Source organism: Daphnia pulicaria, chromosome 2, assembly GCF_021234035.1.
Source record: "Daphnia pulicaria isolate SC F1-1A chromosome 2, SC_F0-13Bv2, whole genome shotgun sequence".
Taxonomy (NCBI): Eukaryota; Metazoa; Arthropoda; class Branchiopoda; order Diplostraca; family Daphniidae; genus Daphnia; species Daphnia pulicaria.
In genome coordinates this window covers 8,411,194-8,434,420 of record NC_060914.1, presented here as the reverse complement: position 1 = coordinate 8,434,420, position 23,227 = coordinate 8,411,194, and the positions used below count along the sequence as shown (strand labels likewise).

General features: G+C 37.7%; 3 protein-coding genes across 4 annotated transcripts; 2 read left to right on the top strand and 1 right to left on the bottom strand.

The window, feature by feature from the left end:
• Nucleotides 1-2,597: 2,597 nt before the first annotated feature.
• On the top strand, nucleotides 2,598-3,483 carry LOC124327877 (cobalamin trafficking protein CblD-like). The gene is made up of 3 exons (XM_046786903.1): nucleotides 2,598-2,723; nucleotides 2,872-3,025; nucleotides 3,086-3,483. The coding sequence occupies exons 1-3, from the start codon at nucleotides 2,712-2,714 to the stop codon at nucleotides 3,466-3,468; spliced, it is 549 nt and encodes a 182-aa protein (XP_046642859.1). The 5' UTR covers nucleotides 2,598-2,711; the 3' UTR covers nucleotides 3,469-3,483.
• A 6,078-nt stretch (nucleotides 3,484-9,561) lies between these two features.
• Nucleotides 9,562-10,696, top strand: LOC124325960 (protein IQ-DOMAIN 14-like). Its single transcript, XM_046784540.1, has 3 exons — nucleotides 9,562-10,214; nucleotides 10,305-10,460; nucleotides 10,569-10,696. Exons 1-3 carry the CDS (start codon nucleotides 9,593-9,595, stop codon nucleotides 10,574-10,576), a joined length of 786 nt encoding a protein of 261 aa, XP_046640496.1. The 5' UTR covers nucleotides 9,562-9,592; the 3' UTR covers nucleotides 10,577-10,696.
• Nucleotides 10,697-10,730: 34 nt separating this feature from the next.
• Nucleotides 10,731-14,540, bottom strand: LOC124325959 (serine/threonine-protein kinase 32C-like). 2 transcript variants are annotated; one of them, XM_046784538.1, is made up of 10 exons: nucleotides 14,084-14,540; nucleotides 13,717-13,978; nucleotides 13,280-13,654; nucleotides 13,086-13,196; nucleotides 12,791-13,008; nucleotides 11,919-12,723; nucleotides 11,672-11,782; nucleotides 11,390-11,608; nucleotides 11,243-11,305; nucleotides 10,731-11,177 (listed from the first exon to the last, which is right to left on the bottom strand). In XM_046784538.1, exons 3-10 carry the CDS (start codon nucleotides 13,391-13,393, stop codon nucleotides 10,953-10,955), a joined length of 1,866 nt encoding a protein of 621 aa, XP_046640494.1. In that variant the 5' UTR covers nucleotides 13,394-13,654; nucleotides 13,717-13,978; nucleotides 14,084-14,540; the 3' UTR covers nucleotides 10,731-10,952. The 2 variants fall into 2 exon arrangements, with proteins under 2 accessions (XP_046640494.1, XP_046640495.1); XM_046784539.1 differs by having other exon boundaries at nucleotides 11,033-11,305; nucleotides 14,084-14,538.
• Nucleotides 14,541-23,227: the final 8,687 nt, after the last annotated feature.

Here is a 23,227-nt window from a genome sequence, read left to right as displayed (position 1 = left end):
AGCATCCACGATCACCCGTAAAGTTGGGATTAGCTCCGTGTTCAAGCAGGATTTTAATTATTTTCGTTCCTTGAATTTTTGATTCGCTTGAATTGACAGCAGCCAAACAAAGTGGAGTTGCTCCAGCTTTGCTGATTACGTTTGTATTACCGTCGTTTTCTTAGAGGATCTTCATGCGTTCAGGTGCTGTTTCTCCGGTGCCAATAGCAGCTAAGTGAACGGGTGTATATGCTTTGACGCTAGGCCTGTTGGGATCTGCCCCCTTTTCTAAAAGTTTTTTTATTATATTAAGTCCGCGTTCTCCGTTGTCGAGCATCACTGCCAAGTGGATCAACGATATTCCTGTGCGTTCATGAAGGACGTTTACGTCGCCTTGTTTTTTTATGAGTATATCCAACAATTCCAATGCACATTCGCCATTATTGTTTATCATCGTTAAATGAATTGGTTCTTCAACTAGCGCATCGCATGCACCTCCATTGTCGAGTAGTAAGTTCAACATTTTAGCTGCGTAATTCCCTTGATTTAATGCAACCAAGTGAACGGGTGTAAATAGTTTGAGGCATACTGAAGGAGTATTTGGATCCCATCCTTGTTCAAGAAGAAGCTTCATTAATTTGGGCCCTGAACTTGATTCATTTTGGGCTGCGTAGTGAATTGGAGTGCTGTCTATTTTGTTGACCGCGCTAATCGGATCAACTCCATGCATTACTCCATGTTTCAGAAATACTTGCATTATTTCAGCAGCCCAGTTTCCTTCATTCTTTGCTGCGAAAACTACAAACGGCATCATCATTTCCTTGGTTAATTTTTTCCGTTGCAAAATAATCTCATCTTAAATTAAAAGAGAATGCGTTGAAAATTTTTGGAAGTTTTCCTGGGATATTGGAAAATCAACAGTCAAATTACATCAACGTTATTAAACATATATTGGAAAAGTCGCTGGATGACTTCGAGAACCAGGCTATTCGATATGAAGCTGTTAAATCATTTACAGCTTTCACCATTTTCAACAAAAATGATGAAAACGTCAAAGCTGATTTTGTGATAAATTTTTTTTTACAATTTTGTTTAAGTTCTGCCATTCAATTTTCTCATCTTCCTAGGGTTTAACTGCGAGAATGATCCCAATCGTTGCTGAAAGTATTCAGAAACAAGACGACGATACATTGCTGAAGTGCGTCGTGGATCTGGCTGAAAACTCACCACAAATCCTTAGACGACAGATCCAGCCGTTGCTGCTGCTTTGCAAGGAAGCGGTGACCAATAATGAGTTAAAGGATTCATGGCGTCACTTGGCTCTACAAGTAATCATTACATTGTCAAAAACCGAACCGGAAGCTACTGCAGCATTAATAGAAGCCCTCAAGAATAAACGGGCGTTTCTTCTCGATTCTCCAAATGTAAGTAAACAATTTCTTCAATAATTTAAATAAGTTTTTATGTCACTGTTTTATATTTTTTTCGTTAGGTCGAATTTGTAAGAAAGTATTCTTCCAAATTCTTACATCAAAATCTTTATGGATTTCTGACAAGATTTGTTGGCACATCGTTTACAACGACATGTCACAAAGAGAATCAACTTTATCATGCGGTTTTGACCGTTTCTGGTGAAGAAACTTCATTTCACAGTCATAATGTCCTAAAAGGAAATGCTGAACAGGTCGTGCTATTACGTTATGTAAATGATCTTTGCACGCATCGTTACATGACATGGTAAGTTAAATTTCTTTTTTGTTTATTATTCAAATATTAATCTTTTATATTTGAATAATTTATAGGTCATTCAAACCAGGAACCAGATTTGAAGAATTTAAGAAAAGAATGGAAATTGGATTGGCCGAAATTGGCAATTATCATCCACATATTGCCGTCCTGCAATTGGATAAAGTTTTTCGATCACCGGCGATGAGATGCGAGGAGACGCCTAATGTAGGATTCCCGCTAGGATCAGTCCCACGTTACAGATGCAAGTTGGAAATCTTCCCACCTAACACATGTAAGTTATATATTAAAATTTAATTAATTAAAAGACTTAACTAATTAATGTATTTTTATTTTTAGTTGATCGTTACGTAGAGATTGCAGAAGCACCACAAAAACAGGAAGCCAAAGTGGAGGCATACACAAAAATGGCCGTCAAGCTATTTAAAGCTGGAGTACTTGCACCCTACCGCCCACTGTTATCAGCGGAAAAAGAATGTGTCGTCTTGATCAAATTGATCAAGACGACTGAAGAAACAACAATGATCGAGACATCGCTGAATAGTCTTCAAGAGATCATCAATGTGGCCGGCGACAAACTTCGGGACTCAATCTGCAAGGACATATTGACAACTGTAAAATCACTGTTTTCAAAACAAGAACGCAGTACGCGTTTGGAAGCCGGTAGGTGCATGGACAGCCTTGTCCGTCACTTGCCGGCCGAAGATCTGCAAGCTCTACTTCGGGAAGAGCATTCCAATTAATTGGGCGATAAGCCGATACATTAGATTTGAGGCGAGTTGATACGAAAAAGCAGACAAATGATTATCAACGAAAATGTAATGGATTATTTTTTCTACTAACAGATGGCGTGAATCACCAAAATAAGCGTTAAGCAAAAACACTTTATCAGCTGTGCTACGTAATGTTGTGCTTGAACGAAAACAATTTTGTACAAAAAAACTTGTTTGTTTCGAAAGTAAAATTCCACATACCAAATTACCAACATGGCTTCGAGAGTAAGTATAAAACTTTGATTTCGACGATTAAAACCAATTGGTTTTTCTTCAGTTTATCGCTATGCAAGAATTTGTTGGATGGCTACTTATACTTATACACTGCCCTTTCCACATATTAATAAAAACATTTTTTTTTTTAATTCTTAAGCTACTGTCCCGGCGTTATTTCATCATCTCTGGAAAAGATTTGAAATCTTATGCCAAAGCTCTGCATCAGCCTCATGGGAAACATTTTTCATCCCAAGGAAGTGGTGATAAACGCCATCCACATGCAATTGTACTTCTAGATGAAAATGCTGATGGTAAGTTTAAAGCTGATCTTTTCTTCCAGATATTGCAGCTATATTTTTTTCTAATGATAGGTACAACAGTGTGGCCAGATCCAAGTTTAGGATTACTAGGTCCAAAAGATTTGAGAATGCCCTTGCCTGGTAATGTTGGATTTTCTCATCGTATTTCTCCTTCTGTATCACCAGCTACTGTCCAAAGCATAAAAAAGACATGGCAGGATACAGAACTGTTTTCCACATTAACTAATTACGAGAGGCAGTATCAGGTTGTAAAACAGTCAGCTCAAGAAGATCTTGATGAACTTAATTCAAGAGAAATAGAAGAACTTTTATTGAGACTGCGATGCCTAGTCGTTGTTTCCCAAAAAGTGAAAACCCCCAAATCTGGCTTTTTTGAGTTTGGACTTGTTGTTAAAAATAGACTGGTTCGTGTCCAGATTCAAAAGTATATTTAGATACCAAGATAATTGAACTGAAACAACGGGTTCTCTAGTTGACACTTTATCTCACGTACCTAAGGGGCTCGAGTGCGTGGTGCGTCTCGTGTGTCTCAGCAGCGTGGTGCGGCTCGGGTGGTTCCGTAGCGTGGTGCGGCACGTGTGGTTCTGCAGCATGGTGCGGCTAAGTGTGGATAAGCGTGGTGAGGCTCGTGTGACTCAGCAGCGTGATCCGGCTCGTGTGGATCAGCCGCCTGGACCGGCTCCTGTGGATCAGTGTTCTAAACCGACGACCAAATATCATGGCGGGATTTAACGAAAGCCGATCACTATGCCTGGACGACGTTTTCGAACTTGAAGATGATTTTGAAGAAGCAATGGATCAAAATTGGGAAGATGCTACTCAACAATTCAATTCACTAATTTAAAACTGATTGATCAGCAGTTGTTTCAAGATCATCGTGCAAAATCTAGCCTGAGTCGTCCTCGGTTCCTAGACGACGAGTTTGAATTTCGCACGCACAGGTTTTCAACCATATTCTGCTACTCTGGAATTGAGCTACTTTCGCACCGGAAGAAATGATGTTATGCCGTCGATTTCCGCTTCAACGGCGTTCAACTATTTGGATCAAATGCTTTACCAACACATCCAGCAAAGATAACTTGCGAGTATATCAGCATTAATGAAAATTCTGCACAGAACTAACAGGAGTTCAATCCATGTAGGAATACATCAAATTGCTAAATCTTCCTACATACCAGCAAATTCGCTTTGAGAAAATAAATAGTTGATTCCTACTTAGTAATTTAGAATCGAAATCAAATGATCTCTTGGGTGTGTCGTCTTGGAGTGTCCGAATATGTCTCAACAACGCCACGCCACGCAATTCAGTGACACTCTTATCTTGGCGTATTCATATGCAAGTATATATCTTTTACTTTTTCCAGTTGGGTCAATTACAACAACAAACGAGTTGTCGCCTGCACAGCAATAGCTAACAGTGTAACAGCGTCCTTAATAATCAGGGCTTGTAATTTTTTTTAATCTGATATAATTTAAATGTATAAAGTAGACCAGAGTATACTAGACACAACTATAAGGAAATATGCATGAGCAAAACAAGAAAAATAAGGAAAAAGTAAATTCTTAGCCCAAAAACTACTCCCATAAAAGCCCTGAAATGATTCTCTTCGTCCATTCGATGGATCAGAATAAGTTAGTACATACTAACTTTGTGGATAGTTTGTTGAGCTAAATCATGCATATAATGGGTCTTTGCATACAGCTGGACTGACATTTTTCCGGTTCAGTTGAACAAGTAAAACAATCAATATACCAATTTCAAGTTCATTGATGTGGTGTTTCCCAGCTTCTGTAAGAGTTTCTATAAACCCTTGTTTCTATTTCTTTTCCTTTGTGAATTTCTTGGAATCGAACTCGAGATCTTCGGTTGTAAAAGGGTCAATCTACGCGAAGCCGACCAATCGATGTGGCGACCAAGTCATGGATTTTGATAAAAATTTTATTTTATGAAGATCTATTTTGTCCGATTTCAATGTGTAATTTTGGTATTTGTTATATGAATACAAAATTGGTAATTAAATTTTTAGTTTTTTAGTTATTTACTTCCCCGTATTTAGTGTGTTGTAATTTGTTAACGTAGCTTTATTATTTCGTATTATGTTCACTTAACAACTAGCTAGAGTTATATAGTAAGGTTACTTTTATCGAAATTAACTTCAAAAATTAAATATCCCTTAGATATTTTAATTATTAGTGCTTCAATTAGGAATTCATGGGTTATTGTGGCGCCGAGAGTTATTTCCATGAAAAAAGCCTGTTTTCCGAAGAGATCGAATTAGCACAAAACTCAAATACATCAGTTTGGATAAAATGCTTGGGATAGTCTCGGTATAAGAAAAAATTGTGATTTTCTCTTAGTGGAAAGCTAATCTAGAGTTCATTGCTATTTAACTCGATAACCTGTCTATCACTTTAATCATACCTTCAAATAGACGAACAGATATTCTAGATTATTTAAATGTTAACGACACTGGTTCACCAGTAACGTCATAAGGGTTTTTACAATTGAATGATTTAAATTGTTTTGTTTGTTTGTTTTTTTTCATTTCCTATACAGTAGATTATGTTACTTTTACTATTGGCTGGTGGTAAAGGGCTCAATTTAAATGGTGGGAACCACCTCTTCTTGTTCGATCCACACTCAAATCCTCAATTAGAGGCACAAGCAACCTATCGAATCTTTCGAATTCGCAAAACAAAAAAAAATGTTTGTGTTACCCGGATAGTTCCAAGACTAGATAGAAGAAAATGATTGGCACTTCAGACAAAGAAGATACCCTGGTAGCACACTCACATCCATCGTCTATCATATAGATGTCTTAATGTCTAAATCAAATCTTATCTAGCTACAACCTAAATTGGATATCACATGGATACTCAATTTACTACGGCCTTATGCTATCTTCGTATAGATGTACTATAGATGTACGTTTCTCATACGATCACGGACATCCATTTGTACTAGAAATCAGACGCTTAACAGACAGACGTAATATGACGTCTGTGAGATGTCCAAATTATCTGTCCACAGGATAGATGAGGACGACAAGGACATTCAATTTTCATCATTTTAACTGCTAATATTAATATAGGGCCGTTGAACCAAATACAGTTGAAAAGTAATAAAGAGTGGTGTAGTGGGTAGAGCTGGAGTATCTCAAGCAGTTCAAGAGTTTTTGCATTTTTTCTAAGACACGTAGTGCCATAAGAATGCACCGAAAAAAGGGAGTGTACCTAATAGTCATGGGGATAAGAACTGAAAACAAAATCTTTTAATGATATATTGCCCAAACATTCCAGAAAACATTAATTGTAAGAAATACAATTAACTGTAATATGATAAAGAAAAAATTGTTTTGTCTGTTTTGTTGTAAAGTGTTTTCCCCAAATTTTATTTCTTTGCTTTCCAAGTTTATGTCCTTTCAGGCTTAGCGACAGTGTTTTCCATGATACGAATTACATAATCTTGTTTAACGGTCTCGACTCTCTTCAGGTAAATCAACAGCATGCTTCACAGTTTATTAACGGTCTTCCCGTTGCTATACTAACATATCAAAAATTAACTAATAAACGTTTTGTTGGTTGCTAAAAAAATACAAACAATAAGTCTACTGCAAATTCAAGCGGAAACAGTTACAGTAAGTAAAATGTTTACATGAAGTAATAGAGCATTAAATTCTAAAAGAGTAAATTAGACCAAGATTGAATTGGACTTACTGATTGACATTTTTGTGTCTACTTGTCGCATTTATATGGGCACAGCACGCACGGAATATTAATTCACGGAGCGTTTTTTCAATATGCTTTTTTACTTCAGGATGGCAATGTTCGCTTCCTATACGAATAGATATGTGATACGGTGTAAATCCGCACTTGTCCTCCTGTAAGATGTTTCCACCATGTTCTAGTAACAGTTTTAACATTTTCAACTCTTCAATAGTTTTGGCCGTAGAAATGCCGTAGTGGACAGGTGTCCAGCCAATAAAGTCCGCAGCGTTTGGATTTCCACCTTTTTCAAGTAATTGGCTGGTGATGTCAAATCTTACTTGATGGTTTTCATTTCTTATTGCGGCCATTGCGGTCCGATGAAGAGGTGTTTGTTTTAAAATATAATCCGAAGCTTTAGGGTCCCCTCCGTGTTCAAACAAAATTCTCAATAATTTGTCTGCGTGAATTCCTGAATTCATTGCGACATAATGCATTGGCGTTTCTCCAATTTTATTACATATGTTTACGTCTCCACCATTTTCCAGGATGATCTTCATCTTTTCAGGTGCTGTTTCACTGACGTTTTCAGCTGCATAGTGAACAAGACAACGACCTGTTTCGTCGATAATATTGGGATTTCCTCCATTTTGAAGTAGCAGCTGCAAATTGTTTAATGCAACAGAAGATTCGTTCTTGAGAATAGCCATCTGGATCACTAAGCATCCACGATCACCCGTAAAGTTGGGATTAGCTCCGTGTTCAAGCAGGATTTTAATTATTTTCGTTCCTTGAATTTTTGATTCGCTTGAATTGACAGCAGCCAAACAAAGTGGAGTTGCTCCAGCTTTGCTGATTACGTTTGTATTACCGTCGTTTTCTTAGAGGATCTTCATGCGTTCAGGTGCTGTTTCTCCGGTGCCAATAGCAGCTAAGTGAACGGGTGTATATGCTTTGACGCTAGGCCTGTTGGGATCTGCCCCCTTTTCTAAAAGTTTTTTTATTATATTAAGTCCGCGTTCTCCGTTGTCGAGCATCACTGCCAAGTGGATCAACGATATTCCTGTGCGTTCATGGAGGACGTTTACGTCGCCTCGTTTTTTTATGAGTATATCCAACAATTCCAATGCACATTCGCCATTATTGTTTATCATCGTTAAATGAATTGGTTCTTCAACTAGCGCATCGCATGCACCTCCATTGTCGAGTAGTAAGTTCAACATTTTAGCTGCGTAATTCCCTTGATTTAATGCAACCAAGTGAACGGGTGTAAATAGTTTGAGGCATACTGAAGGAGTATTTGGATCCCATCCTTGTTCAAGAAGAAGCTTCATTAATTTGGGCCCTGAACTTGATTCATTTTGGGCTGCGTAGTGAATTGGAGTGCTGTCTATTTTGTTGACCGCGCTAATCGGATCAACTCCATGCATTACTCCATGTTTCAGAAATACTTGCATTATTTCAGCAGCCCAGTTTCCTTCATTCTTTGCTGCGAAAACTACAAACGGCATCATCATTTCCTTGGTTAATTTTTTCCGTTGCAAAATAATCTCATCTTAAATTAAAAGAGAATGCGTTGAAAATTTTTGGAAGTTTTCCTGGGATATTGGAAAATCAACAGTCAAATTACATCAACGTTATTAAACATATATTGGAAAAGTCGCTGGATGACTTCGAGAACCAGGCTATTCGATATGAAGCTGTTAAATCATTTACAGCTTTCACCATTTTCAACAAAAATGATGAAAACGTCAAAGCTGATTTTGTGATAAATTTTTTTTTACAATTTTGTTTAAGTTCTGCCATTCAATTTTCTCATCTTCCTAGGGTTTAACTGCGAGAATGATCCCAATCGTTGCTGAAAGTATTCAGAAACAAGACGACGATACATTGCTGAAGTGCGTCGTGGATCTGGCTGAAAACTCACCACAAATCCTTAGACGACAGATCCAGCCGTTGCTGCTGCTTTGCAAGGAAGCGGTGACCAATAATGAGTTAAAGGATTCATGGCGTCACTTGGCTCTACAAGTAATCATTACATTGTCAAAAACCGAACCGGAAGCTACTGCAGCATTAATAGAAGCCCTCAAGAATAAACGGGCGTTTCTTCTCGATTCTCCAAATGTAAGTAAACAATTTCTTCAATAATTTAAATAAGTTTTTATGTCACTGTTTTATATTTTTTTCGTTAGGTCGAATTTGTAAGAAAGTATTCTTCCAAATTCTTACATCAAAATCTTTATGGATTTCTGACAAGATTTGTTGGCACATCGTTTACAACGACATGTCACAAAGAGAATCAACTTTATCATGCGGTTTTGACCGTTTCTGGTGAAGAAACTTCATTTCACAGTCATAATGTCCTAAAAGGAAATGCTGAACAGGTCGTGCTATTACGTTATGTAAATGATCTTTGCACGCATCGTTACATGACATGGTAAGTTAAATTTCTTTTTTGTTTATTATTCAAATATTAATCTTTTATATTTGAATAATTTATAGGTCATTCAAACCAGGAACCAGATTTGAAGAATTTAAGAAAAGAATGGAAATTGGATTGACCGAAATTGGCAATTATCATCCACATATTGCCGTCCTGCAATTGGATAAAGTTTTTCGATCACCGGCGATGAGATGCGAGGAGACGCCTAATGTAGGATTCCCGCTAGGATCAGTCCCACGTTACAGATGCAAGTTGGAAATCTTCCCACCTAACACATGTAAGTTATATATTAAAATTTAATTAATTAAAAGACTTAACTAATTAATGTATTTTTATTTTTAGTTGATCGTTACGTAGAGATTGCAGAAGCCCCACAAAAACAGGAAGCCAAAGTGGAGGCATACACAAAAATGGCCGTCAAGCTATTTAAAGCTGGAGTACTTGCACCCTACCGCCCACTGTTATCAGCGGAAAAAGAATGTGTCGTCTTGATCAAATTGATCAAGACGACTGAAGAAACAACAATGATCGAGACATCGCTGAATAGTCTTCAAGAGATCATCAATGTGGCCGGCGACAAACTTCGGGACTCAATCTGCAAGGACATATTGACAACTGTAAAATCACTGTTTTCAAAACAAGAACGCAGTACGCGTTTGGAAGCCGGTAGGTGCATGGACAGCCTTGTCCGTCACTTACCGGCCGAAGATCTGCAAGCTCTACTTCGGGAAGCAAGTGGCGACGATATCCATGAACATCAAGATCTCATCTGGACTATCAAGGAAGTTTTGTCAATTAGGTCGACAATTAACGAATTGTTACATCGTCCTGCTGGACCCCAAGCCATGCAACATCGTCCTGCTGAACCCCAAGCCATGCAACATCGTCCTGCTGGACCCCACGCCATTCAACATCGTCCTGCTGCACCCCACGCCATTCAACAGCGTCCTGCTGGACCCCAAGCCATTCAACAACGTCCTGCTGGACCCCAAGCCATGCAACATCGTCCTGCTGGACCCCAAGCCATGCAACATCGTCCTGCTGGCCCCCAAGCCATGCAACAACGTCCTGCTGGACCTATAGCCATTTAACAACGTCCTGCTGGACCCCAAGCCATGCAACAACGTCCTGCTGGACCCCAAGCCATGCAACAACGTCCTGCTGGTCCTCCAAATGTACAGCAGCAACGCCAACCCGGACCTGGTCAGCAAGCTATGCAACAGCAGCGTCCAAATGCTCCTACGACTCAATTTCCGCAAGGAATGGCCCAAAGACCAGGTGCGCCCCAGCAAACACGTCAACCCTTATCCCCCCTCTTATCCTCTTATCCGTTTTGGTTGTGTTTCAGTTTTCTCATAAAGTTTTTTTGTTTTCTTTTTATTGCAGGGCACTAGTCGGCCGACGCATTATCACGTTCTCTGGGATGATAGCAAGTTTCAGGCTAACGACATTCAGATGCTGACATATTACATGTGCTATCTATTTACCCGATGTACTCGCTCTGTGTCTTAACCAGCCCCATGCTATTATTCTTGTTATCTATGCTATTATCTTGTTGCTTTCCGTGGACGCCAGTACTATGACAAGTAAGAATTCTGTACAACCTTTTTTTTTAAACAGAAAGAAATCGTCAAGGTGTGTCTTCAACTGCTCTGCAGACTCATATCGATTCAACCCGGAATTTGAGTTTCATGTTTTTCGTTTAGACTTAAACTAGTCGCTTATTTTTCTTTTCACAAGCTAATTTTCTTATTCACTTTTTGTAATATCTCACATTTTGGTGTGAACTAATTTACAATTTACGGTTACTTTTGGGGCGTTTGAAGAATGCGAATTAACTGCTGCGAGAATCAGCTCAGTGAAATCTATTTCGTTCCAATTCAGCAATGCAGACCAAATCTTCTCGGAAACCGTGCATTTTTCTAGCGTTCTTATCATTTCTTTTATGGTTTCTTTTGAATATTCGTTGTGTCCTGCGTATTTGATGTTCCACAGCTCATCTGGATCGGCGAAAGCGCATCCCGTCATAAACTTGGTAACGTTTTCCCTCCCTTGGAAACATCATCAATAAGTTCCTCGTCGTCGTCGTAATACGTGCTGCTCCATTCTAACTCGGAAACAATCTTCATCAAATATACACATCATTAAGAAATAATGAGGATTAAACATGCAAAGCTGCTATTATCTGCTTATAATGAATAAAATACCTCAAGTCTATGTTGCTTTACACTTGATTTACTCGATTCAGGATCCTTATTCCTCTGACTTGAAGTCTTTAACAGCGGGTTATTATGCGCCTGCGTATTGATGATAGGGAACAAGTCGAGTAATTGAGACGAGAAGTAAGGCACAAGAAATGTTGGTGCTCGTTTAACCAGCTTGTACAGGCGATATCGAGAAAGGCCAGAAGGATAAAGCGAGGTGATCTGCATCATCCAAACACACGATAATGGCATAAAATCTTTAAAAAAATACAAAGCTACACAAACCTCTTTAACATAATTTTTGATCCCATCGTATTCAGATGAGATGCCTTCCTTAATTATGTTTACGTATTCTTTGTCTGGGTATAGATCGTCGCATGTAATGTCAGGCTTCAACTAATATTTCGTAATAGTGTTATGCATAAGGTAAAGTAATAAACGCAGCATGCAGTTATTTTTACTGATCATTTGGCGTGGTTATAGTTTAAACTGTACAAGTTTTTAAAAAATTACTATATTGGCAGACACTTACATTTTTGAACATGCGAAGGGTATTTCCCATTTCTTCTTTCTCCTTCTCAGTAATTGGCATTTCATCATAAACACTATCATACCACTCTTGGAAATTTTGGTTGCTGAGTATTTTTTCGTATAATATAGGCATAACTCTTTTTGTGTGATCGCCTCTGGGAAGTATTAACTTCAAACCATCCCAGAACTGATTGACGAAACGTTTTATGGTTCTGTCGTTCGTCAAGACAAAATAAGGATGATGCAATACTAGGACCATCGCAGGGCGTTTTTTAGGATCTTTGTCGGTTAACTTTCGAATCAGGTCAATCAGTTCCGAGCGTAGTCCATGGAGATTTTGTGGAGTCAAACCCTCAATCATGGATATAATTCGCCAGGAATCATGGGCACTAAAAGGATGTTCCCCCTTCAATGCTATTTGCGCAATTATTATTCCCAGAGCGTACACATCACTAGCAAAGGAGGCCGGATAGACACCGTTTTTAGCTTTGAGAAGTTCAGGTGACATGTAATTTTCTGTGCCAGCGTGCTTAGTTTGACTGAACTCGGATTTACCAAGTTTCAGTTCCTTGGCGAATCCAAAATCAGCTATTTTGGCTAAAACCAGACGATTAGATTGACGCTTGAGGAGAATGTTGTCTAATTTCAAATCTTTGTGAATTATTCCTTTGTCATGGATGAAGGCAAGACCAAGAGCTACTTGACTTAAAAGAATTTTTTCATCCAGTGAATCTTTAGGAATTTCTTTCAAGTTTCCTTCGGCGTAATCTTTTAAGGATCCTTCGCATAACTCCATCACAATAAACCTGTTTCAATAAATAATGTAGCTTACTAACTAATGTTATAAGATAATTTTCTGGATGATAGGAATACTTCTCGGAATTCATAGTGACCACATCTAGATATTTGACGACAAACAAATGGCTCAGTTTACGAAGAGTCTTAATTTCTACGTTAAAGTCCTCATCGGATCCTGGCTTGCATTTCTTGCAAGCAGTCAGATATACGCTTCCATCCGTAATATATTCGCATTCGAAAACTGTCCAACACTTTCCTTCTCCTAATTTTTTTTTTAATTTAATGGATTTTGGCTAAAAATAAGAAAATTTTAGCATAGACTGGTTTAAGTCTATAGCACACTAAAGAAAAAAATGCAAGAAATTCTTACTTTATAATTTCCCTCGGATTCGGTTGCTGTATGCCAAATGTATTCGGAGAGTAGCTGAGGTGTTTTCAACGCTTTTCTAATGGCCGAGTCTTGAGTTTCCCATTCAAGAAACTAATAAGAAAAAATAAAATTTGTATTTAACACATTCAACTTCATAATTAATTGCACATTATTTATTCTATCACCAGACTTACAATGTCTTTAAAGTCGTTGAAATCTTCATCTAAAAACTTCTTCTCATCTAAAGACTCTAACCAATTTTGGAGCTTTTCTGTGTCGTTCCATATAAGATCCACTTTATCTTCCATTAAATCCTGGGTCAACCTAATTCGTCCTTCGTCTGTGCAACGAGTAAAAAAGGGATGTCAAAGAAGTGTTCCCGCGTCAAAACTGTTTGAAAGACTTCTATTAATAAGAAGGCTGATTAAATCCAACGCAAAGACTCTGTGGTTAACATCAATTTCAGTCAAGCTGTCAAGAGTAAAGGAGCCATTGGGTCCGGTTTCTTCTTTGGTGGCAGCAGAGTAGAACAAGCGACCGAGCAGAGGAGCGAGGTTAATAATCTTATCCTTTTATAGATTCTTTGTGGGATTATCCAATTGATTAAACTAACACGGTAACTGTAGTGTACCTCGCACCGATGATAGCTGTATCCATATTCTGTTAGTTTGACAACAACCTGTCTTGATTTCGAATTTTTTTTCCAAAACAGTACATTTTTAGATTTTAAATTTCCAGGATCAATTTTATGGCTATGGAGAAAATCAAGACCGCAGGTTATTTGCCACATGACATCAGCTGATTTGACAAGCGATGCAAAACTTTTGTCAAGGATTCCGCGGCAATAGTCCAGCATTGAACCCCCACACCAATCCATTACCGGGACGAGGTATCTGTGTGAATATGATAATTATTCTTTAAAGTAATTTTTTTAAATAAAAAAATGTACTTGAAAGTTACATTCTTAGTCATTACATTAATACTAAAACTAGTATTACCTCACATCGTCCTCTTTTACGTTAGATAATAGTAGGTATTGAATAAGATGTTCGTCACGCAATTGCACCAACTTTTCCCAGTGGGACTTCAAAGATGGCTGATCTTTGTAGCTATCCGAATTGAAAAGCAGTTTCTTTACAGCAACAAATTTACCCTTAAAGTTCCATTTCAATATTCTGCCATTTCTGTCACTTCTGAGAAGGCTGACTGTACAAGAATTGAATGGAAACTCTCCAAAACAGAGTTTTGACATTTTTTATAAGCCAAAAAATGAAGATGAACGTTCACAATTTAGTTATTAGAAAGTCTATGCGTTTTGATCACTGGTCAAGATATTGAAAAAAATAAACTGCCCCATTTGAACAGATAACGATGGATAACGCAATATCAGTTGGCATTTCAAAACCTTATCTTCATCATAATCTATATGTAATACACGTTAGCGTTGGCATATCCAAGCGTTAAAGTTCTATCGTTAAAAAAAGATAATTCAAATAAATTCAAAACATTCTTGTGAATTTTTGGAAATTCAGTGCCGTATTATTTTGTGATTTCATCTTTATTTTATTTTTTAGAACCTTAGAATAACCGCACTATATATATGTCGGGCGTATAAAACTTGTGTCCTCTTTTCTTCCTAGGCCTAAATAAATACATTTTCAAAACGGTGTGCTCTATACGGCTCTATGATTATGATTAGATTCATATCAATAATTACGGGGTAAGATTGGCTCACTAAGTTTAATCCGAGGTTTAATTAATCAAAAAGAAGGTTATAACAAAAACCGCATAAAAATTGATCAGTTGTAGGCCTATAAGAAAGACATATTATCAAGCGATTATTTTTCTTTATTCTATGGGGTAGTTAGTTCTTCATATTTAACACTTAGCTGAGCCCTGTTTAAATTTTAAATTTTTACTTTTACTGTTTCTTCGAAATTGGCTTATTAATCGTGGGTGACCCCAATCTACTATGGTTGTACGCACCAGCTTAAGAGAAGAGACACTTTTGATGGTTGAAGAGTGTTTGCCAACACGCACGACCAATCTTGGGTTCGATTTAGACCTTTTTTTATTTCGTCTTCCTTTGAGAAAAAATCAAGAGCAATTCTAACGCTTCTTTTGTCCGTGTCTTTTATAGCTAGGTCAGATGTGATACAGAGAGAAAGTCGTTCCAGGCTGACGTATGGGACGATGATTGATGGAAAAAACTAGTGAGGTATGGAGATTTCCGGTTTTTCTTGACTTTCGTTTGTTAGTTGGTTGATCATCGGGTACCAATATACGCAGGACAGTTGGGTCACGCAATCCTGGAGATCTTCTTAGACCTACGTACTAAAAATGGAACTGAATTCTCAAAATTTTGTAAATTGACTACGCGGTAGGTTGGGGGTACATGTTTTTTTTTGTGGAATTGTAATAAGGAAAATTTCAATTTCAAAATTATTTCAAAGTACAAAAATAATCACTTGTTGAAGTAAAATTTTGTGGAGGGAATAAACTTTGTGCAATATGCGAATGGCTTATTATTATTCAATCGTAAATAGTTTTGCAATGCCTGTTTTTTTTTCAGTCAAAGCTCGACAACTTCACCATCTAGGATGGGACATTTGAGGTATTTTTTACTAAACCGTTGACGGTTTAACCACGATATAATAGGAAAGATAGTACACTCTCGGCTATCCCCAAGACCGGCAGTGTTTAGTAAAGGGTCCCAAGATACCCCGCCAGGTTCGCTAGGTTAGTAGCCCCTCGCCTCTCGGAGGTATAGTAAAAAAAAGGGGTTTTTCGTTCGTAATATATAAAATTACGAATCAATGGGTCCAGAAATTGATTTCATTTAAGCTTTATTTAATTCTCTATCTTTAAATACCTAATTCATCTAGATTTGGCAATTTTTTATATGTTTATTTTGTGCTTGAAATTCACAAATTTTTGAAATTTGCGCCAAAAAAATCAAATCAAATGTATTTTTTATCACTTATTTTTGTTTATTCTATTTTAAAATATTAAATGCGAATTTTAAAATATAAAAAATGAATTTGAAAATCCATTTCTGGACACATTGATAAATAGTTTTGTATATCACGAACAGAAAAAACCCCTATTTTTGCTATAGACCTTATTAGTATCCAAAGGTATGGGTCAAGCCGACCCATAGCGGCGCGTTGCAGTGTGAAGGGGTGCCGTGAACAGCCGCTTTTTATTTGGCTCGCTCGAGGTGGTTGCTCTACAGGAGTGCATGACAAAAATGATTTCGATTGGTCGAAGTGAATGGGGGGGGTTTATAAAACCATGAATAACTAACAGAAAAATCGGTCCCGCCTTCAAAAAAATAATTTAAACTTGAAGAAGAAGAAACAATGAATTAAACGAGACTAAGATTGTATTTTTAGGTCGTTTAGGTTACAAATGGGAGAGATTTTAAAACTTTTCTTTTCCCCATAAGCGCCATGTTAAAACGCGCAAAGAAATTTTTCGACGGCTCACCGATTTTTCAATAGATTTAAATTTTTTTAAATACTAAATTACATTGAAATTAAACAAAAATTGGAACTTATGTTAATCTTGCAATTCTCTTTAACCCTGTATTTAAAAAAAAAAGTTTTTAATAAAAAGACACCATTTAGCAAAAAGTTAATTTTTAAACACATTTTTTAATATGATCCCTTTATTTTTTCTTGGGCGGGTTTTTACACAGAGTAAGAAAACATTGGTATAAATAAAGCTCATTAAAAAATCGCTTTTAACAATTTTTTTTTGTGAAAATGCTAAAATGACTCAAATGACTCAAATGTACTAATACCTTTGGATACTAATAAGGTCTACACCCCCGAGAGGCGAGGGGCCTATAACCTAGCGAACCTAGCGGGGAATCTTGGGACCCCTCACTGAACACCCGCCGTTTCTTCCAAGAGACTGGGATAGCGCGAGAGTGTACCTTTCCTAATATCGTGGTTTAACGGACGAGCTCGTAGATAACCTTAACCTAAACCAACGTTAACGTGAACGTGAACACAATTTTTACTCGAATACCCTACACTAGATAATGATTGATAAAGATAATGATTGATATGCCGATTTATGCGCTAAGATGTATTTTAAATAATTTGTTTTAAAAATGATTATTAACTGGGGTTTTTTATTTTGTTACATATTATTTAGTATTTGTTTACATTAGCATTTCGATTATTTTTACCCATTAAAACACAAAAAATGAAGTGATTAAATTCACGCAGAGATGCGCGATATGGCAGCTTTTCAAATGACCACGAGACATTGCTTTTGCATAACAAATAACTCACGACATTTATATTCAAAGGATAATGCCAGATTTAAAGTTGTCGGAATAGAGTAGGTCCAATGAATTAATAAATAAAAGAGGACCAATGAGCCAAACTATATCGTTTGTTTATCCCTTCATTATTTTCTCTTTCGAAGGAAATTGTGAATGGAAATTTCATACCATCCGTCCGTGAGAAAAGACAAAAGCGGGGAGGGGGGAGAGGCGATTACACCACGTCAAGTGATTGTGTCCTAATCTAGACGAACCAGAGAGTCTCAGGTTACGCTTGTTACTGTTTGTTCTGGTTAATGTTCAGTCCTGGGAGAAAAAACCGCGCTCGGTTAGATCGTTTAGTAAACCAAGTAACTTGAGCCGGAGTCATCAGGATGAGGAAGTTCGTCGTTAGGGCAGTTAGGTAATGTAAACGTTTCAATCCTGGAAAATCACACCAGTCTAAAATTCCTCAGATCGCACTGCAATGGTTTCTCATGGCGTGCAGCAATGTTAAAGGAAAGAAACAGCGACATCTAATTCCAAAGTATATAATACAGGAGCTCCGGTACAGTGAAACAGTACAAGTGTGGCGTACTGTGTGATGAGATTCAACACTTGTACGAACAACATTTCCCATGATTTAAGCAGCTTTTTTTTTAATTATTATTTCAATCGGTAATCAACGATGATATCATACAGAATTCAGGAATTTGCCGCTGCTGTTTAATAAAAATTTTACTTGGTTGTCTTGTCAAGTTAAAATTTCATAAATTCTCACAAAGTTTATACTTTGCGCAAACAAAAGGTATACTTATCCTATTATACTTGGACTTATTTCTGTACAAGGTCCAAAGTCTATAATCCTGCACTTCTGCGTCCGAACTATGCGAAAAAGAATCTAAGTTAACTTTTAAATAAGAAAATGCCAGTGGAATCTGTGCAGATCAAGTAACAAATCATTTATTCGCTGACTAGGAAATTTTCAAAGTAGAAAAAAGTCTTTTTTTTTTTTCCTTTTCTCTTTATGACGGTTCTGGAAGAGACATCGCGTGAGTTTATCTTTCAGCATCGCCCAGAGATTGTGCATCTCAGTAAAGAGAAGAAAAAAAGCCAACTTTGCTAAAATAAAAAAAAGCAGGTATATACCACCACCAATGCACAACGCGCTGTATAAGGGTGTTCGTGTGCGCACTGTTGTGCTACCCGCTCTTCTAAAAAGATAACCATCATGCTGATGCGCTGCGTACTGCAATGGCAGCGCCATTTATTTAGATGTGACGGTGGATGGCTTGTGGACGTATCCCGCTGAGTTTTTCGTCATTTTTTTCTCTTCTTCTGCTCTGTGATGTCATTTCAAAACGAAGGATTTTGGTATTTTGGTATTTTTTTAGCCAGCAGGGGCACACACACACACAACATTTAATGTTAGTTATAGTATTTTTCCTTTTCTTTTGAGACCGGTTTATACCAACACGGAAGAGGGGCGACTATATATACGACGGGGCTAAACCAAAAAGATTTACCTGTGATGAAGAGGAACTTGTGAAGTTGGAAAGGTAATGGGGGAGGTGGAGGGGGGAGGGAGAGATCATCGCGTCTCACATATACACAAAAGCGGGGCGCTATTTAACACTGGAGGTAACTTGACGTATCCCGTGTGACTTATAACTTGTTGAGTTTCCCTAACATTTACAACCATTTTGAAGGAAATCCGCATCATCTCAGATTTCAACGACTGCGCTTTTCTCTATTCAATCTCGGAGGGTTCGAGGTTGGGGGGAGACACTGTATAACGAAAACTACTGTATAAAACAAACACCGACGTGATGAGAACGAGAATCCAAGTAGACCAGATCCTTCGCAGTTTATATATATAATAATTCCGAGTCGTATCATGTTCGGCTCTAATGGTTCTTGTAGTCCTTCTCCTGCACATCCTTATTCACATGTGAAAAGATTTTCCTCCAATTCCAGTTGAATACTCCGACTCATTTTTTAAATATTTACTTCCATACATATTGCAGGACACAATACACATTATTAAAATTAACTTTGATTTTTTTAAGACAGGCCTATAAGTAAAGAAAGCCAAAATAATCTCCACAGCCTTTACCAATTTTCCAGAAAATGCTTTTATTTTGCCTTTTGAATGACCTTTATGTTTAGGAGGATTTCACGTGCCGCACTTGCGGCCACCACGACAGCTCTGCGCCAACAATATGCTGCCATAAATTGTCATCCGCATGATCGCGTATATGCCATGTCAAGCCCACACATCATTAATATTTCACATAAATAATAAATCCAGATGTACGTGAACGAAAAAAAAATGTAAATCACTTTAAAAAAAACGGCAAAAGTTCAACGAAAAACCAGGTACCGCGGTACTTAAATAATTTCAAGAAAAGAAGATGCATTCAAGATTTGGAGAGGCAAGCTGTCCCGCTGCTTTGGTGGTCATTGACGTTTATTTTCCATGTCAAAGGACAAGTACACACACGACTGTCTGTGATTTATATATCGAGTCCAGCCCCTTTGTGTTGTGAACGGTACTTGTCGTTTTTCTGGAAACAAGCCAGATACAACATCCGCGTCTATATGATATGCATGAAATGGAAATAAACTATTATTATTATATGTTGAATGACTGTGTTCTGTTAGATACTCCCATTATCGCTGATGCTGAACTACGAAGCAACAGCTCATCGCATCTAACCCCCCAAAAAATATGAATAAGCGAATTTATTGAGTGCACCGATATACTTTTTTTCATTTCTTAGAAGGAGAAGGGCGTTCTGATTTCTTATATTCCTGCAAATCAACCAATGGCTTAAAAAGGTTACCTTGCATTGCAATTAATCTTCGGTCTTTACCCTAAACCAGAAATTCTTAATTGAAAAAAATGGGAGTCGTAGGATATGAACCCCCAACATTTCTATTTGCACAGGACAACAAAAATGTGAGCCTGATTAAGAATCCCGATCCGTTGGAGAAAAACAGATTCGGTCATTAAGTGAAAAACACCATTTTATAGCACAACATAATATAGCGCCATTAAACGTGTTGAATGCGCAAAAATGGGAGGCGCTACTCGGTGTTTTATTCTTCTCATCTTATTCTGGTGGCTGGTTTCTATACACAAACAACTTTTTATATAAGCCACGTTAACGTGGTTTTATCTCTTTCAGACTTGCCTTATTCCAATACGTTGCCTTGCGAGTGAATATGTCATATATACGTATATTTCGTACCCACCAAACTTACTACATAATCCTTATACACAACTCACAAGCTGTATGAACATCAAATTCCTCAAAAATGTCTAGGGGGAAGACACGAGAGTTCAACTAGGCAAATTTATTTCTCAGAAGACATAGTTGATATACCTAAACCACTCGGATGTAACGTATGGCGTCTCCTTGGAAAACCAACAAAAAAATGTGCATATAAGTTCACATTGGTTATATACGTCAATAACAAAAAAATATATATATAAAGTCCCAACTTGGAATTTCTCGCGTGCATATTCATCTGCAATTTCCCATCGCTCGGAAAAATCTCGGGCCAAATTCTTTCGTTATTTTTTCAAATTTTTTTTATTATAAAAAAAAATACCAATTATACTTGGTAAAAAAAAATAATAAGGGTGGTGATGGTTGAAAACTTATTTGGGTATTTATTCAGAATGCCAAGTGACTGATGCAGTGCAGGGAAAATCAAAGGCAAAGCACGAACAACTCCCGCAGCATCTCTTCTCTCCACACAGATGGCTCGAATCAATCTGAGAAAAAACTCGATCTAACACGGAAGACAGGTCTCTAACTGTGTGTGTATAGCTGCTTATGTATATATACCGGTAGTTTATACATATATGATATATCCAGTTGATTGCCTCAGATCTTTGTTGGCTTTTATATTCAGCGTGCATATATTTTACATGCCGTGTTTGTGTGTGACTTACTTCTGGGCCAGCACAGTTATTCAAATAAAGTTTTCCAACGAGTTTGCCCCATCGAAAAAGTTGGAAAAAGTTGTCCACGCAAGGTCTAGAGAAGTAAAATAACGTAACAATATTCCAAGTATGCCGAGAGTCTGAGATTTATACATATTCCCGACAAGCTATATATATACATCGATGCTTCTTCCGTGATTGATCCGAGTTGTAGCCAACACAAAAGAAACTGCCTTGCGATGCATATCATATCGAAAAAGATCAGATCGTTCTACGCGAACTAGACGTATAGATCGATGATTTTCATTCCTTCTTCCTGTTATTCCTTTGTTGTCGTATTTTTTCCCCCCACCGTATAACATAGAATTCGATGGCGCCAGATTTGGCAAGCAATCCAGCCAAAAATTGTTATATAAGAATATAGAAAAAACCAACATTATTCGTTTAATTATCGGAAATCAGTTTAAAAGTAGCGCCATTTTTTTAAACAGCTCGTCTAGCGATAATTTCTTATATTATACCGTTGGAAATAAGCTAATGTGTGTCTACCTATATTATATAAAGTCGTATGCATGTGGAATATGTCCTCTGCTGCGACCCCCATAATAGAGATCTTTTGACGTCGAGCCTGACTGCCGAGTGCAGTAGGGTACACGTATACGATATATAGCGTGTTGACCTCATGGCGCAACAACTTCCTCCCGCTCGGGGCAACTACTCGGCGCTGTCGCCGTCACCTATCGTTTGATGGATGAGTCCCTTCTTCTTTTTTTCTTCTTCTTTTTCTTTTTCTTTGGATAAAGCATGCACGTTCATATATAACTGTTGCGGTCTAATCTATTTCTTCTCCCTCCACCCCGTGTGTGTGTGTTGTGTAATATTGACAATAGAAGTTCTATTGCAGCGCAGGGTTGTTGCTGGATGCCTGGGAAAACTAAGCAGCAGAGTTTTTCTTTTTTTTTTTCTTCTTCTTCTTTTTGAGTGGCATGCACATTTCTCCTTACGTGTTGTGCCCGTGGCGGCTCGTTGATCAACTTGACCCCGGCCGCTCCAGAGTGTGTAGTACAGGTCTTGAGACCAAATTATGCACCGGGAATGGAACTGTGTATTTGCCGTGTAGCGACCGTGATGGATGGGCCTTATGGATGAAGACTATCTTATATATATGTGTGTACCTTTGGCAAACAAAAATCCTGGCCAGATTTTTTGTTGTTTTTTTTTCGAATCGACCCCAACCTTTAGACGGCGCTCTCCTCCTCATCGTGCACTATACGTATAACTTATATCTACTTGGTCGTCTGGGTGCTGTACTTTTATTTATTCACCCGCCCCATTGAAAAATGCTTTCCCACAAGCGACACCGCGCACTATAAACCCTTCGTCAACGCTATCAGTTGAGGAAGAAGTCGACGAGTTTCACCTGTCATATTTTTCAACGTATTCTTTTGTATGTTTATTTTAAATAGAAAGTGAAACGACAATCTCCTGTTGGAGAAAAAATGTTATAAATCTTGGAAAAATGACCTGAGTTATAAAATTTTTAACCAGATTTAAAATGATTATCCATCAACATTATTGGATTTCATTGCTGAATTTGTTTGGTTTTTAGACGAAACGAGCCAATAAAATATTGATAATAAACTTTAAAAAAAAAATATTAAATTAATTCTGCTCTTGGGTTTGAATTTCTACGGGTTCTGTGATTACCGCGCCAATTTTGTGTAAATAGTGAAATAGTTGAATTGATATTCCAGAATGAGGGGAAATTTTGTGTGCACAGCGCTGCACACGCGCGTAATAGATTCAGTCTCATTTACTATGCATGAAGAAGTCTAAGTATAGGCAAAACCTTCGTATAGGTATCTCTATACCTTTCGTTCGTTTGATCCAATCAGCCTGACATCGATCTCC

Coding starts and splice junctions, on each gene's coding strand:
- LOC124327877 (XM_046786903.1), top strand. Junction 3,026..3,085: donor TCTAGATGAAAATGCTGATG/GTAAGTTTAAAG, acceptor TTCTAATGATAG/GTACAACAGTGTGGCCAGAT.
- LOC124325960 (XM_046784540.1), top strand. CDS start 9,593: ATGGCCGTCAAGCTATTTAAAGCTGGAGTACTTGCACCCTACCGCCCA. Junction 10,215..10,304: donor TGGACCCCAAGCCATGCAAC/ATCGTCCTGCTG, acceptor AAGCCATGCAAC/AACGTCCTGCTGGACCCCAA.
- LOC124325959 (XM_046784538.1), bottom strand. CDS start 13,393: ATGGAAGATAAAGTGGATCTTATATGGAACGACACAGAAAAGCTCCAA. Junction 13,197..13,279: donor TCAACGACTTTAAAGACATT/GTAAGTCTGGTG, acceptor TTTTCTTATTAG/TTTCTTGAATGGGAAACTCA. Junction 11,178..11,242: donor ACGAGGAACTTATTGATGAT/GTTTCCAAGGGA, acceptor GATCCAGATGAG/CTGTGGAACATCAAATACGC.